The 15,823-nt window shown below is 40.3% G+C and overlaps 1 protein-coding gene across 1 annotated transcript in view; it reads right to left on the reverse strand.

Moving 5' to 3' along the window:
- Positions 1-1,537: 1,537 nt before the first annotated feature.
- sema3fa (sema domain, immunoglobulin domain (Ig), short basic domain, secreted, (semaphorin) 3Fa) overlaps positions 1,538-15,823 on the reverse strand; it is a 48,856-nt gene continuing 34,570 nt past the window's right edge. The window contains exons 8-19 of the mRNA XM_080890469.1: positions 13,951-14,070; positions 12,469-12,608; positions 11,355-11,469; positions 6,862-6,931; positions 5,897-6,041; positions 5,583-5,805; positions 5,203-5,291; positions 5,026-5,067; positions 4,425-4,582; positions 4,183-4,244; positions 3,940-4,073; positions 1,538-3,844 (exon numbers count right to left, since the gene is read on the reverse strand). Of these exons, the coding sequence (XP_080746595.1) occupies positions 3,416-3,844; positions 3,940-4,073; positions 4,183-4,244; positions 4,425-4,582; positions 5,026-5,067; positions 5,203-5,291; positions 5,583-5,805; positions 5,897-6,041; positions 6,862-6,931; positions 11,355-11,469; positions 12,469-12,608; positions 13,951-14,070 (1,727 nt within the window). The 3' untranslated portion in view covers positions 1,538-3,415. The remainder of the gene's footprint in view (positions 3,845-3,939; positions 4,074-4,182; positions 4,245-4,424; positions 4,583-5,025; positions 5,068-5,202; positions 5,292-5,582; positions 5,806-5,896; positions 6,042-6,861; positions 6,932-11,354; positions 11,470-12,468; positions 12,609-13,950; positions 14,071-15,823) is intronic.

The raw sequence follows: 15,823 nt of genomic DNA on the forward strand, positions 1-15,823 counted from the left end.
GACTGAATACACTGTAGCCAATCAGCACAATGAGAGAATTTGCTCAGGAGCTCTACTTTAGTATACCGGTAAGTGAAATTTGTTAGTCACTTCTTTACATTCTAAGCCACTTTACACTTTGGGTTTGTAGCATTTCAGAGTAAATCTTATACTTTTTGCTCCGTTGGGTTTATTTGCCACCCACAAATACTAGTTACCAAACTTTTATATTAATTGACTAAGGAGTGCACAAGATTTAAAAAAAAGAATAAGATACCTGATCAACTACTGTGCTTAAATAGAGTCCTATTTATTAATATGATTAATATTATTGATATACATTGACCACAACGTTATTAGGTACACCTGTTAACTATTGTGTTAATGGAAATATCTATCAGTCAGTCCCAGAGCACTAACCCAGTGCATTTAGACATGTTAACATGGTCAATTAGGCTTTATTAACTTTTTTTCTGGGCCTTTTCCCTCTCTCAGGAAAATAGCTACCGGCACTGTGTTTAAGCTATCCATACAGCTTTTGTTTAGTTTGGGCAGTAAGAGACTGACATTGTATTCATGCATATGGAGTCAGATTGCAAATGGAACAAAAGACACATGATCTTGATTAGTTGGAAGATGGTAAATGGTCTGTATTTGTATAGCGCTTTTCTTGGTCCTAAGGACCCCAAAGCGCTTTACACTATACACAATCATCCACACACACATTCACACACTGGTGATGGCAAGCTACAATGCAGCCATAGCCACCCTGGGGCGCACTGACAGAGGCGAGGCTGCCGGACACTGGCGCCAACGGGCCCTCTGACCACCACCAGTAGGCAACGGGTGAAGTGTCTTGCCCAAGTACACAACGACCGAGACTGTCTGAGCCGGGGCTCGAACCGGCAACCTTCCGATTACAAGACGAACGCCCAACTCGACACGATCGACAAGATACACGATACAACACAAACATGCTTCAAGCTTGGTTCTTTTATCTCTCTTGTTTAGATTGTGGAAATATTTTAGGTAAAGTGACACAAAATTAATGTATTCATATCCAGATGATTCAAGAATTTAGAAAAGTAAAGATGTAAATCCCAACAGACTGTGCTGTCCCTGATATAATATCATAGTTTGAGCTCTCAAACATTCAGGCCTATTACTAGGCTGTCTTCAGAAGTGTTTTCAGTATGTTGCTGTCGGTCTACTTATCTGCAAATTTTACAACTTCATTGAGTATTTGTACTGCGTGGTTAGCTCTTCATACTACCATTTCCACTCCAATAGATCTTTACAGCAGAATCAGGTCTGCTATTAAAGTAAAAACTTTCACTCATTTGAAAAGTAACAGAGTAGGTGGGAAAGCCAATGCAGACGTTTTCTGGTGCTACTATGATTGATGTGTAAGCAGCATGGTTTTTTTCCCAGATATTTTTAGAACAGTGTCAACCACATCTGTATTTACTTACTTATGGTTATAAGGCTGTTACGAAGAAAGAAGTGCCTGCATGGCAGGAAGCATGTATCAACACTGGCAAACAGAAGAGAACGTGTGTTATTATAAAATATAGAGCTTTAATTTATTAGTCAGCAACAATGATAAGGAAGAAAAGGTAATAATTTTTTTACAAGTCATTACAATAACACCAACTGTGCATACATAACTTTACCTCAAAGTCTGCAAATCATTTGCTTTTCTAATTTTTTTGAGAGCAAAAGAGAGAGAGAGAGCGAGAGAGCGAGAGAGAGAGAGAATAAAAATCACAATCTTGCCTTCAAGCCTTTCCCACCATAAAAAGGTGTGACCACATCCATAGCATTTCCATATTCCCACAACAAGAAAGACATTCACTGACATCCACAGCAATGTAGAATTTTAGACAAATACCACATACATACACTGTACACGTCATGCACAATGAAAAGCCACCTTCTAAAGATTTTGGGAAAGATTTCTCTTCAGGTTTGGTGGCAATCAGCTTTGCTAGTGTTTGTATTTGTGACACCTTGTAGAACTTAATCACTTCCATGCTTTTATATAACGTCTGTGGCGGAACTGTACTGGCAAACATCTTTGTTGGTAAGTAGTTGATACATTAAGCACATCCCTAATCAGAAACATTACTCTCCAAAGCTCTGAACATCAGCCCAGTTTTTGTAGACTGATTACATTTTACATATTCCCCCTGTTGAGAACTGATATTTAGCATAGAAATGTCAGGAATGGATTAAGAGAACTAAAAAGAAATTGTTAAGCCTACAAACTGAATGCTTTGCCTTATATGAATACACTATGTAAAATGCCACAGATATTGGGGAAGTATTTAATATTTTTGAAATGACCAATTCGACAACAGAAGGTGCTTTGTTCATTTTATAATCACAAACTGTTACAAACTCACACATAGCTGCCTGCTGGAATATCTTTTCCCAAAGAGAGAAAAGAGAAGGCAATGTTATGTTATCAGCTTTTGTGTCATTAAAAGACCCCCTCCCCCTTCCCCCCAAAAAAGAAAACAGCTTATCACAAAGATCACGTTAAGGATACGACACTGAGATGTGATATTCACATATAAACAAAACAAACACTTGGCAGCAACCGATTCTGGAAGAAGATGAGTAACAGCTCTACTTGAGGCCCGACTGGACCACATCGTGAAAGGAAAGACGTTCTACCTGCCACAGAGGGCTCTTCATTCACATATAACTGTGCGTCCGTGACATCACAGCTGCAGTCTCTGGGCATTTCCATTATCCGTGTATGTCCTGTGAAATGCCATTTTTATTGTTTTTTTCTGTCAACAGCTTGTACTTCGCAGTAAAAAAACAAAACAAACAAACTGTCCAATATACAGTACATAGATCTGGTGAAGAAGTTCAGAGAGTTACGAGACATTCGCGGACATCCCGACTCCTCTTTCAGCTTAGACACTGAATACTGCCAGCAGTCAAAGGATCCAACATGGTCTTCACTTAGCAGTTTCTGAATACATGTCCATCAGTTCTTGTCCATGTATGGATACTCCCAATGTCTGGGTTTAGTGTCGCTGTTTCTTAAAAACACCAAACATAAAGATATTCTCAACAAAATAACACATCTTAATAAACAATAACACTAATAATAATAATATAATAACCACAATATTTGCACAGATTGATCTATTCACAAAAAACAGGGTTGCTAGATAGGTACAAATAATTACTTTTTACAACCTACAATAAATATTGTGTATTTCCCCCTCCCCCCGACAGTTACATAGAAACTGTTTGATGCTGTTGCGTTGTGTTTCTGCAGTTTCTGTCTTGTCTTTGATGAGAATTTGATTTTTCTATCTGACTGGAGTCATTCCCCTAAATGGAGGGTTGCAATGTTTAGGAGGTTGTGTGTAAAGGTAGACAGGGGGTTGTTTGAATACGATGTACATCAAGCTTCTCATGTCTCAGCTGGAGTTGTCTGCTCTTCATGATGCCGGCGGTTACGAGGTTTCTTCTGTTCTTTCAGCTCTTTCAGGCTTTTGCCTTTGTTGTTCCCGAAGCTGCTGTCTCCCAGTTGCCAGTAATCCTGGCAGTACTGGTTGATCAGCCCCATCTCTGGTTGGCTGAGGATGGTTAGCAGGTCCTTATACTGACTGGCACTTGGAGTCCAGGCACTGGACTGAAGCTGAGGAAGAGCCGGGCTGCCTGTCTCCACCAAAATGTTGTTGACTGTGCGACTAGAAAGGACCACCAGTTGCAGTTTCACAAGAGTGTGCTTGAAGTTTTTCTCTGTGGACGTACACTGGTAGATGCCGCCGTCAGATGACTGTAGAGAGCGGATCAGAAGTCCTTGATCTGTTTTCAGCATGCGACCCTCTGAGCGAATCTGGGACGAACAGAAGGCCAGTAAAGATTTTAAGTTTTAAAAAAGATAAACAGAAAAAAAGATCATAGAAGGTTTAATATAAGAGCTGTACTCACCTCTTTCCTCCGGTCACTGTTTTCCTTCTGCACATGCCACTTGAGAGACATATGAGGAGACCTGGCCTGGCACTCCAAGAATGTAGTGCTTCCTTCCACCCCGTACTGAACTGTCTCCAGAGGGTTCTTATTGGCTACAAAACAACACATGATGTACAGTTGCAATTTTATTTGTGAGATAGCTCCCGAGTGAAAAAATGCTGGTGTCTAAATGCTATAGTCTTAGTACAACGTGACACTCACTGCTATAACCTCTGCACTGGCGGATAGGATTTCCATACTTCACATCTTGCCGACGACTCCGCCTAGAGGGGTCAAATCAACAGCCACAGATATAAAATTTAACCGAAACACACTTGAAAAATAAGAAATCTGCATAAATACTCCAACTGCAGAGGTGGGAAGTAATGAAGTGCAAATACTTTGTTGCTGCACTTCGTCTGCTTCATTTATATATTCCCTGTCTACACAATCCTGACCCTCACCTCTTCTGTGAGGCAGAATATCTGGAGCAGGATTTGCCGTCCCAGGCACAGTACGGGTCCCTGGCGAGACAGCAGTCAGCGCAGACCTCCCCGTACACATCGCATCGATGGAGAGCCAAGTGGGTCACACCCAGGACTGATCCGACATACAACTGTTGCTGTTAAAAGAAAAACAAATACAAATTAGAAATTAAAACAGGAACATATTTTCGAGCAAAGGCCATTTATTTTACAATTCTGGACATCGCTAATGTTTCAAGGAAGAATTATAGATTTATATTTAAAGAATGAATAATTGATTGAAGCTACTTGCACTGAGATTCTAAGCCATCATCCTCAAAGTGACATAAGAAGGCTCCGGGTTAGGCTATACTCTAACCTAACCTAGAGTCCTGTGTCTGTTTTCAGTATAAGCTGCACCAAATTACACAAAATCTATAGTTGGATATCAGGTCTTGGTTGCGTACTACAATGTTTTGTATTTAATCATGCATTTTTTTTCCTTAGATTGTGTATTTTCATATTGAATTTGACGACTGTGTTCTCTGTCTGATTGCTGTTAGCTGAACTGTTTGGTCTGAATCAAATTACACTAACTTACCCTTTTTGATGAAATCTTCATAGTAGTGATTGGAGTGGGAACCTGAAGTGACATAATTAAAAAACATGTGAATGCTGGATTTGTTATTCTGTATCACAGATAACAAACATGGTATATAAATGTAGAGTAGGGCAAAAAGAGGATTAGTAGCAAAGTGACTAAGGCTGCAAGACTGACCTTGAACACCTCCACTTCCTCTAACACCAGCTCCTCGGTCTGCAAGTCATCTCTTGGCAGGACAATCACTTTCTGGACTGTACCTCGATCTGAAAGAGTGGGAAGAAGTAACTTTGGCTGAGCTCTGTTGATTTATTTGGCTATTAATACCTTGACCTTGGTTTCTTCATTGTTATTCTAAAATATCTGCAACAGAGAACTGGTTTTTGGAAAGCCACACTATGACTCATTAATGTTTAAGAGACAGATTGTTTCAACATGCGTATGCAAACCTCCCAGCTAAAGCCAAGGCCACAGAATTTAACAGTGCACAATGATAGACGTGTAAGATTACTGTGCAATCATCAGACAATGCCCAGTTTTGTTCTTAAAACACTTACCTGTGCCCAAGAATAGCACCTCATAGCTCCCATCGGCAGCTGTCACTTGGTCAACAGCAATTGTGGTGAACTCGTAGTCCACATTGGTTCTGACCACCAGGGGGCGCTTGTGCACTGGGTATACAGCGTTGTACATAGTGGGGTGGTTTCTCATGAAGTTGATAACCTCATCTGGGTAATCCTTTGTGGATTTCAGGTTGGGGGTAAAAGTGCCTCCAGGACACTAGTAAGAAACCAAAAATTTCTGTTGAGCAATTTACTTGTTTATCTTATTCATGGTTCTAGTAACATATATATTATATGTTTTAACTCACAGTGCCAGGTCGAGGGTAGGGGATTTTCCCAGTGTATGGCACCCACTGATAGTTGGGGCCTTCCTTGTGGGCAAATGGCCCATTAAAGACCATACGGATGTCAGCCATAGAGTACACACACACTGCCGAGCCTTTAAACACAGATCTGGAGGAGGGCAGGAGGAAAAGAAAAGAAAAGGTGAACACATAAAGACAGCAGCTCGAGGATTCAGATTTTCTCACTCCCTGGGATAATTAGTGCGATAGCTCTCCGTGGCTGGTAGAATCTACTTCCTTCCCACGTACTCACATACTTACAGGAACACACTGAAACATTATGACGCACAAACACACACTCAAACTGACTCAAGTAGAGTCAAGCTGTCTGACACACTGACATACAAACACCCACATACTGCAGAGAATCGCCAGAGTACAGGCTCTTGCCGCTGTGTGGTGGGTGTACTATGTTTGTAACTTCTGTCATGGGCCCCTGTCATTAGCACCACATGTGTTTTTATCAGCTGGGTTTAAACATGCCTGATGCCTAAAGAGAAGATGGAAACAATAACAGTATTTGTTTCTCAAATACATTAATCAGGACATGTTTATTATGACTCTGCGCGCACCTCCTCCTGCTTTGTGTGCCGTCAGAATCTCAGTTTACACGTCTGGTTGGTTGACTTGAATTTTAATGCTGTGTGCTGAATGACAACCTGCTATCAAACCTGACCTCCGAGGAACTTATAGGCTCAGTCAGCCTCCCAGAGGAACGCTACTCCCTCTGGGCTCAACATTCACTTTCTGTCTCGTCTTTGCATCCTGAATGTGACGGCCCACACAAATGCAACGCCGCATTTCAACATCAGACAGAGCAGACACCTTCGGGCTCAGCGGAAAGGAATAAAAACCACAGGAGGGAACCAAAACACACTTTCTATCCAAAACTGCATCAAAGTTAGAGAGTTTGAAAAAGCCATGCTTACCCTGAAACTGAGAAGACGCCATAGATGACAGGATTCTTTGTGTCTTGAGTTGGCTGGATATACACATCTCCTACAAGATAATGAAAAGATTTATAGCAATTAGTCAGAGTCATAAACCATAACAGGCAGTGCATGACGAAGTACTTGGATCCCTAAGTCGATTGCAACAGTTAAATGATATCACATTAGTAGACATTCTGCAGGTTTGCTGGCAAAAATACATGAAAAGTAGACAGAACTACTATGCACAAAATGGCCATGTAATGAGTGCAAATGCACAACATTACTCCTGTGATACTCCTCCCTACTCTGACCTGTTTAAATCTGAAAGAAATAAAACTGTTAAAATGAACCTAACTAACCCAAAGTAATAGTACTTGTGACACTGAGACTTTTTCTTCCTTCGCTGTGAGCTCATCATGAATTGCGGTTACGAGAGTCTCAATGAGATCCTGAATCTAAACTCTTCCAAAGCTGAAACTACAGTTCCTCGGCCTCAGCAGGGAATATATGTGAAAAAGAGATCTCGGGTGAAACATGGCTTTAATAGGAGCCATATGGATCCAGTGACTGTGGGACTGAGGCAGTTTTGAGCCCTACATATCCTCTGATGGTTTCATTAGAGAAAAGTGCAAGGAAAAACAATAAGAAGGAAAACTGAAATACATTTAATGTAGACAGGTAGAGCAGAAAAACACCCAGTTCCATTTCATGGTTTTTCATCAATGGAAAAGAAGAAACAAGTTCTCAAATCACTTGTTTGAAAAGGCCTTGGACAAAAAAATACCCTATAGTCAAAAGTCTTTAGAAAATACCAATTTCAGTGAATAGCCATGAAATCCTAGCCTCTCTTTTTATAACCCATGGTTATCTGAAAAGCTGAAAACAAGCAACAATAAGAGTGTGGATCGGCCTGCTCAGATTTCTCGCTCAAATATCAACTGACTGAAAGTAAGAAGCAGCATGTTAAAGAGCGAAAGGAAAGTTATGCATGTGGAACTGAAGGTGAAATGTAATAACACACGCTTTAATCTCTGTACCCTCGACTTTACTCAGCGTGCATTGGATAAACAAGAAGAAGCTTAAATCCACATGGCTTGCATAAAAACATCATTCCTGACTCTGCAGAGCTCCTTAATAAACAAACTCCCTTTTGATCAGGAGTTTAAAATCTTTTCAAACATAAAAAAAAATCTCCTTACATGCCAAGGTATGAAAATGACAGGTAATGGCCCCTCGCTTAAGCAAAAAATTAACTTTTGGCAAACACTGCAGAAATTCATAACCCGTCCGACGCCAGTTTGACAGACCTCCTGGCTATAGAACAAGCGCAGTAAAAAAGAGAAAAGTCATAAATCGGCAACGAACTGGAACAAGTTGCATAATTCGAACTTTTGTTTCTGATGTGTCAGATCAGACAGAGTCTCTGAGGCGCTGTCAGCATCACATTAGCAGAGAAACATCTTTAATTGCTGTAAGCGCAGAAAGAACACAAAGGGCTGGGCTAAATAAGGTGCTGTGCAGTAAAAATAAAAGTGCAGGTGAATTATGCACTCAGTAAACAGTCACTGTGTGGAAGAAAAACTGTCAAATAAAGACAGATTGTATATTATTATCTCCCTAATACCCACTCTGAAAGATGTGCACCTAAAATGTGTTCTTAAAATGTCCAGTCGAAATGATTGTGGCGGAAATTTAAAAACAATCCTCTCCCCCAAAAATACATGAAGAGTGAGGATGTTTTATGGAGTTCAGTGACTAAAAAAATAACTAGATTTAACTGAAGAAAACAAAAAAAAAGAATATTTCTCTCCATAATTACATTTTGGAAAAAGGCAATAAAACCTTATAGGTCACAAATTAATTCTCATTTTTGTCTGGCAGACATTTTTCACCACTCGTGTCTGTGTGCCTCGTTCTCTCTGCTTTTATATTCCTCCTCTCCCTCCTCTCGGCAAAACACTGAAAGCTTTCTCTTCTGTTAGGCTCACCATCTGAATCTACTCCACTCTCTCCCCCGAGTCCTCATACAACCACTCCGATGCCTCTGCTGGGCTCCATCAGGACCAGCAGGACTGGAGACAGAATACATTTTTACCAGACTGTCTGTGGTTGTGGGAAGAGCGACCACAGAGCTGTGGGATGTTACATTGCACCTCAGGACTCAGAATGACCTCATCACGAGTGCTCATCTGCACCGAGGCTACAACTGACAGTGGATGGACCGCTAAAAGTACAGCAACACTGACAAAAGAGTGCTTTTCTGTCACAGACACTGAGTGCTCTTAACACACAACTAACATCTGCAAAGCCTCATCACTGCACAAGATTAGGCCTACTATAGATTCAGCTCATACCTGCACCGTCGCTTGATGAAATGTTTAATACTACTGTCAAAATTCACTGTGGACTGGCTTAGATGTTGAACTCAGGCAAAGTACAAATATAATCAGTTGAAAAGGTGTACAAATCAGGGTTTTGAAAGACTCAGGCATGAAGAAGGCTGTTTTGTCGGTGGTGCTTTATGTTGTTGAACGCAAGCCTGCACACTTTACACATCAAGGCCGTTATCTGAGTTGTAATTGGTTACAGAAAATGCACCCTCTGGTGTTTAAAGTTTGAAGCCAATGCTACGTTCCAAAAACTGGCGTTCCTAAAAGGGTAAGCTAATCAGATAATCAATCCCTATAGACCCCCATGTCAAATTGCACAACTTTAAGACATAAATAAACATATTCTACTCCTAAATGTTTTGGCATTTTCCCTTATCACAACTGCAGGGAAAGCTGTATAACTGAGTTAAGACTGTTGTTTTGTTTGTTCAGCATTGTACTAAAAGACACTTTAAAGAGTTGGTTATTCAGGCCTTTCTGTAAATTCATTTTAAGTACTGTATCAGGTAATATTAGTAATAATAATCTTACTATAATGATCATAACGTATGAGCATATCTCATTAATCGATTTCCATGAAACTTTATAAACTATCTAGGGTACCAGGGTTATCAACATCTGTCTAGGTATTTAGGACCCTTACAAATTATATACATTATGTGTAGCAGCTAATCCTAAAACGCATGGCACATTACATGTACATTATGTGTATGTGTACATTTTGCTTAACTTTTTAGTGCAGTGGCACTTTGCAGGTCACTGGGATGTGTTGCGATGCATATCTGTAAATAAGTGTTCCACAAACATGATGTTAATAGTGCCTGTAATTTATAATAATAATAAATATATGTATTTATTGTTCATTTTTTCCATGTTTATGAACAGGAATTTTTGTCATCTAATGATAAATTCTAAATTAACACACACGTGTGTGTTTTCATACATAAGCTAAGTGAAAAAACAGTCTGTAGTAGTTTGTATCTGCTTAATAATAATATTGGATAGGTGCAAACTTGGACTATCAGAACTTCTTGTTTCACCTGCGGCACTCACAAGGCAATTCAGACTGAATGTGAACATGGGATAAAGGTGATTATAGAATTTGTTTTGTACTGTCGTGAAATATGTTTTGCATTACTGTGAAAATAAGTTCCCAGCAAGCAGAAGCTAGTCAGTGTAGTAAAATAAAATGTAAGTGCTGCTCATTCCACCTGTCATTACAATGTTAAGGATACTACAAATCCCTCCTTAATCCCGTCAGTCATGTGAGGCTGTGATGATCCACAATGTGCTGGACTGATTCCTGCAGCTCATTACTTTGATTACTCTGCATGTGTGTCTATGTGGTTCCTTTTTCTAAAAACAAGGCTGTGAGACACTGATGGTGCTTGAAAGCAGGCTGATTACATTCTGACATTATGGACATTACCTTTTTTAGGATGACACCTACTTTACAGGAGGTTCAAAGGAATATACATGTCAAGATTAACATGTATGAGTCAGTGATACCTTAATCTAAAGCTGCAGCTTCTCGGGGATTCTTCCTGCTATTGCAGCACGTAAGAAGAGATGTGCTAAATGCTGCTGGATGTGTCCCCGGACTATAGTACAGTAAGCTGCTGGCCCACACGCACCGCACCAAATGCCGAGTACATGTGGATTAACATCATGGAGAAAGTATGCAAAGCAAATGTGAAGAGAACTCTACAAATGATGAAGTTGTTGATACGGAATCTGTCAACAACAAGTCCATCTGCAGGGCCTTGTTTTGAATAGTCGCGGTTACGCAGCCATTTAAGAATTCTCACTTTCCATCTGCCAGGGTTTCTGTGAGGTCAGCGATGCATTCATTATGTGCTTTACATTAACTCCTACCAAATGCACTATACGGTCCCTGACTTGCGTTAACTGAGCTGTAAAATGCAACATGCGACACATTTAGAAAGAAAATGGTTCATTTCTCTTTTAAATATGCAAACTTAAATTTTAGGTTTAGAGTGACTACCGGTGACGCGATGCGGTGTTCAAAATCCAGAGATGAAAGGGAGCATCAGAGAAGCTCTAAAAGGGTCAGGGATCCTGGGAAATAATTCAACTTACTTAGTTCATCAAAGTGTGTCTCAATGCCATCAGCTCCGGGCACTGAGCAGATGAGACGAGCCTTTAGAAATGTGCTCCACTTGTTCACCAGACAGCAGTGTCCACCATCATCGTTCTGAAAAGCAGAGACACGCGGGAGTCATTCTCACACTGCTCCAAAAATTACTCAACGGGATGAGCTTGAGCAATATCTGACCAACAGCTGTTTGGAACAACTGGTCTGTATAAATAAAGACATAGCTTTATGTTTTAGCTTGGCCAGTCTTCACAAGGCGGTCAGAAAACCTTTGCTACTGAGGCAAAGAACTGGGATGATACATGAAATCAGTGCATTTCACAGTCAGAATGATTTAGGGGTTAGAAGAATAAAATTTAATGTTCGTTTTTATCTACTAACATTTACAAGGAAAAAAAAGTTTCCAATTTTCTTGTGTGCTTTAAATGTTTCAATTAATATCGTCCAGAAACTTGACTTGACTTTAATCTTTTTGGAGGATATATATAATCTTATTTAACCTCTAAAACATTCAAGACTGTTAACACACAAGATGTGAGAAAAACACAGCAACTGTTTATAGAAAAAATAACCAAACACTGTGAGACTGTAAGGATGCTGAAAGTAGCATTTAGCTCTAAGCCTCCTAGAACAGCTAGACTGTCTTGTTTTTTCATCTCTTTTGAATTACACACTTAAGGGATGCAGCTTGCAAACACAGAACCCTTCAGATGCATTTTTCTGAAGTCTACGTGCAGATGCTTTGAAAGTTTTGAACACAGCTCAATTGTTTGTGTGTCTACAACACTACAATGCTAATTAAACACAGGCTTTGCAAAGATGTCTCTGTATGCCTACAGACGTGGATTAAAGTCAACCCTGCTCTTCAAACCTTTCACCCTGAGGAAAAGAAATAAAGGATCTCAGACTTGGCCTTTGAGGCAAATGACAAATACTTTGCTAAGCATCACTCTGTTGTACATAGTAATTATTAGTCAGAAAACAGTTTCTGATGATCATGGGGGACTTCCTTTATGGGCCTCAAACTGCCAGCAGAGCATAACTAACCATTACGGAGACACATAAGCATTAAATTTGATGACTGGTGTGATAACTCACCAGGCAGATCCGCCCTATCCTGGACTGCGTCATGGGACTCTGGCCCATCTCAGATGCTTTCTCGCGGAAGAAGAAGTAGAGTTTATTGTCATTCTTTTCAGCACTGTCTGGAATGAGGTGTGCATGAACAAATGTGGGATCTGTAGACAAAAAAGGAAAGAAAATGTTCAATACAAGTCTTGGAAAATACATTATGTGTGCAGGCAACATATTTAAAACCTCTTTACAGCCACAAAAGTGTTTTTCAAAATGTCATGATGTCACACTAAAAGTAGCCTCCCATTAAACATTTTGTGAAATCACGTGCAGATTTTTGAGTTGTGGCCAAATGTGCCGTGTGAGGTCACAGAGACCTTTGACCACCAAATCAAATCAGTTCCTTCGGTCCTCGTGAACCTTTGTGCCAAATGTCAAAAAGCTTCCTAATAGCATTCAAGAGAAAAGAAGAGGGACATCCTGAACGCACACAAAATTGCCTCTGACCATGGCTGTATGTTGACTTTGTATTCTTTAGTTTACACGTGTACCTGACCATTGTTTTAAGATAAACAAGGAAAGCTGTCAATTATCAAGAAAAATACTTGAGACCTTGAAAATCTTGTTTCATTCAACAGCTTAACCCTTCGAAATAAAATGCTTTTATTTATTTATTTTTATTAATACTATTATGGGCAAAATAACAGCAGCCTAAAGACTAAACAGCACTTTGACACTCTAAACTTGTCCCTTTATTTCTTCCTAGTAACAATGCTCAATATGGCATCACAGTTTGCTCCCGCTGGCTGATTCACTGGGTCAACACTGGACACGCAACACAGAGTGCCCCTCCCCACTGTGACAGACCAGGGTCCCAAATGAGGACAAACCAAACCAAGCGGAGGGGGGATAACCAGGAACCATGTAATGGGGGAGGGGGGATATCTGTGACATCTCACATGGCTGATTAGCAGGACTCAGGTGTCCCGATTCAGTGAACCACTGCCAGGGGATTGTTGTCAGGGCAACAGGGTCAGAGGAAAATCTGGGAGCCTGCAGGATTCAGGGGGGTGGGGGGGGGATGCTGTGACTGATTTGGCCATATCAAATGAAAGCTCTCGAACAGCATTTATGTCACTGAGCCAATCACAGTTCATTCACAAAGCAAAGGCTACTCTGAGTCATTATTGACTTGCGCTAATTTTCTCCTGCAACTACACTATTGACCCTGTTGTCAGACTCTGCTGCAGGCATGCAGTGAACAGTTAGTGTAGTGAATGGCATGCTTTGAGTCAATTGATCATTCAGTCAACTGAAACTGACTGGAAAGGGAACATTCTCAATTGACTATCAGCAGGATGGTATTTAACCCCAAGGTTTAACTTGGTAACCTAAAACATTACAGTAATGATCTTAAGAAACTGAGGAGTAAATAAAAACTGGTCTACAGCAAAATGAGTCAAGGAAAATCCTGGATGCAGAACAAGCTGTGAGTTGAGACATTACCATTTAACCATCTGGAGTTGTACTGATCAGTCCTCATGGCTGTCTGCTTCCCCAGTGTACGGAAGATCGCCGAGTCTGTTCCCATGAAATCAATGTACACTCCTGCATACAGCTCTCCATCTGTCAATCACAGATGAAATGCCAAGGTGAAGTCATGATGGATGAAAACATTTTCACGTTATACAGAACATGCTATCTACCATGCCAGAACTTCATTAAAAAGTGACGCCATCCCTCTAGATTTCCCCAGCATCTGACTGATGGCATGCATGGCAGATGTGGCCATTCAAAGGCAGGAATTTTAACTCAGGACAGTGCCAAATTAAAACATGTTCAGTCTGATTAAACTCAGCTCACAGGTGTCTGTGTCACGTTTCAGACAAAAATGCTATTCTCATAATTACTGTACTCGTGCTTATTGGGCTAATCAGTGAAATTTGAAAGAACAGCTGCAATTAGAAAGTCAACTTCACATCAGACAGATTCATGGCGTATAGTTTAGAGATCAAGGAAAGCCAGTCAGATTTGACATGTTCGGCGTAAACAGAAACTTTCTGTGCAGCACCTAGAAAAAAAAGCAGAAACTTGGAGCATTTGCTTTCTATACTGTGAACCTTATGAGGAGTGAAGTGGAGGCATAGCTTGTGAAACAGTAAGGCAAGGCAAGGCAAGGCAAGTTTATTTGTATAGCACAATTCAACAACAAGGTGATTCAAAGTGCTTTACAGAGACATTAGAAACAAGAACAAATAAAAAGCATGATTTAAAATTGAATAAAACAAGCAAATAAACTAACTAACTAATTAACAAACAAACAAACAACAGTATATAAAATCAAAACAGATAAAATCAGAACAGTAGATAAAATCAGTAGTTAAATGTAAGTTTTGAAATTTAAGCTTAAAGTGTGGATTTGGTGCTTTATTCAAATGCAGCTGAGAACAGGTGAGTCTTCAACCTGGATTTAAATAAACTGAGTGTTTCAGCTGATCTGAGGCTTTCTGGGAGTTTGTTCCAGATATAAGGAGCATAAAAGCTGAATGCAGCTTCTCCGTGTCTGGTTCTGACTCTGGGAACTGATAAAAGACCGGATCCAGATGACCTGAGGGATCTGGATGGTTCATACTGGGTCAGGAGGTCATTGATGTATTTTGGTCCTAAACCATTCAGAGCTTTATAGGCCAGCATCAGAACTTTAAAGTCTATCCTCTGACGGACAGGCAGCCAGTGTAAGGACCTCAGAGCTGGACTGATGTGGTCCACTTTTTTGGTCTTAGTGAGGACTCGAGCAGCAGAGTTCTGAATGAGCTGTAGTTGTCTGACTGATTTTTTAGGTAGACCTGTAAAGATGCTGTTACAGTAATCAAGCCTACTAAAGATGAATGCATGGACTAGTTTTTCCAGGTCCTGTTGAGACATCAGATCTTTTATCCTTGATATATTCTTGAGGTGATAGTAAGCTGACTTTGTTATTGTCTTAATGTGTTTTTCTAAGTTTAGGTCTGCATCCATCACTACACCCAAATTTCTCGCCTGGTTTGTGGTTTTTAGATCTATAGATTGAAGTTCTCTGGTGACCTGTAATCATTTTTCTTTGGCGCCAAAGACTATTACCTCAGTTTTGTTTTTGTTTAGCTGGAGAAAATTGTGGCACAACCAGTCATTGATTTCCTCAATGCATTTACCAAGAGCCTGTACAGGGCCTCGGGCTCCTGGTGACATTGTGATATATATTTGTGTGTCATCTGCATAGCTGTGATAGTTTATTTTGTTGTTGTTTATAATCTGTGCCAGTGGGAGCATGTAGATGTTAAACAGAAGGGGTCCCAAGATGGAACCTTGGGGAACTCCACATGTGATACTTGTCTGCTCA

This window comes from Rhamphochromis sp. 'chilingali' (assembly GCF_963969265.1).
Source record: "Rhamphochromis sp. 'chilingali' genome assembly, chromosome: 9".
In the NCBI taxonomy this organism is placed as follows: Eukaryota; Metazoa; Chordata; class Actinopteri; order Cichliformes; family Cichlidae; genus Rhamphochromis; species Rhamphochromis sp. 'chilingali'.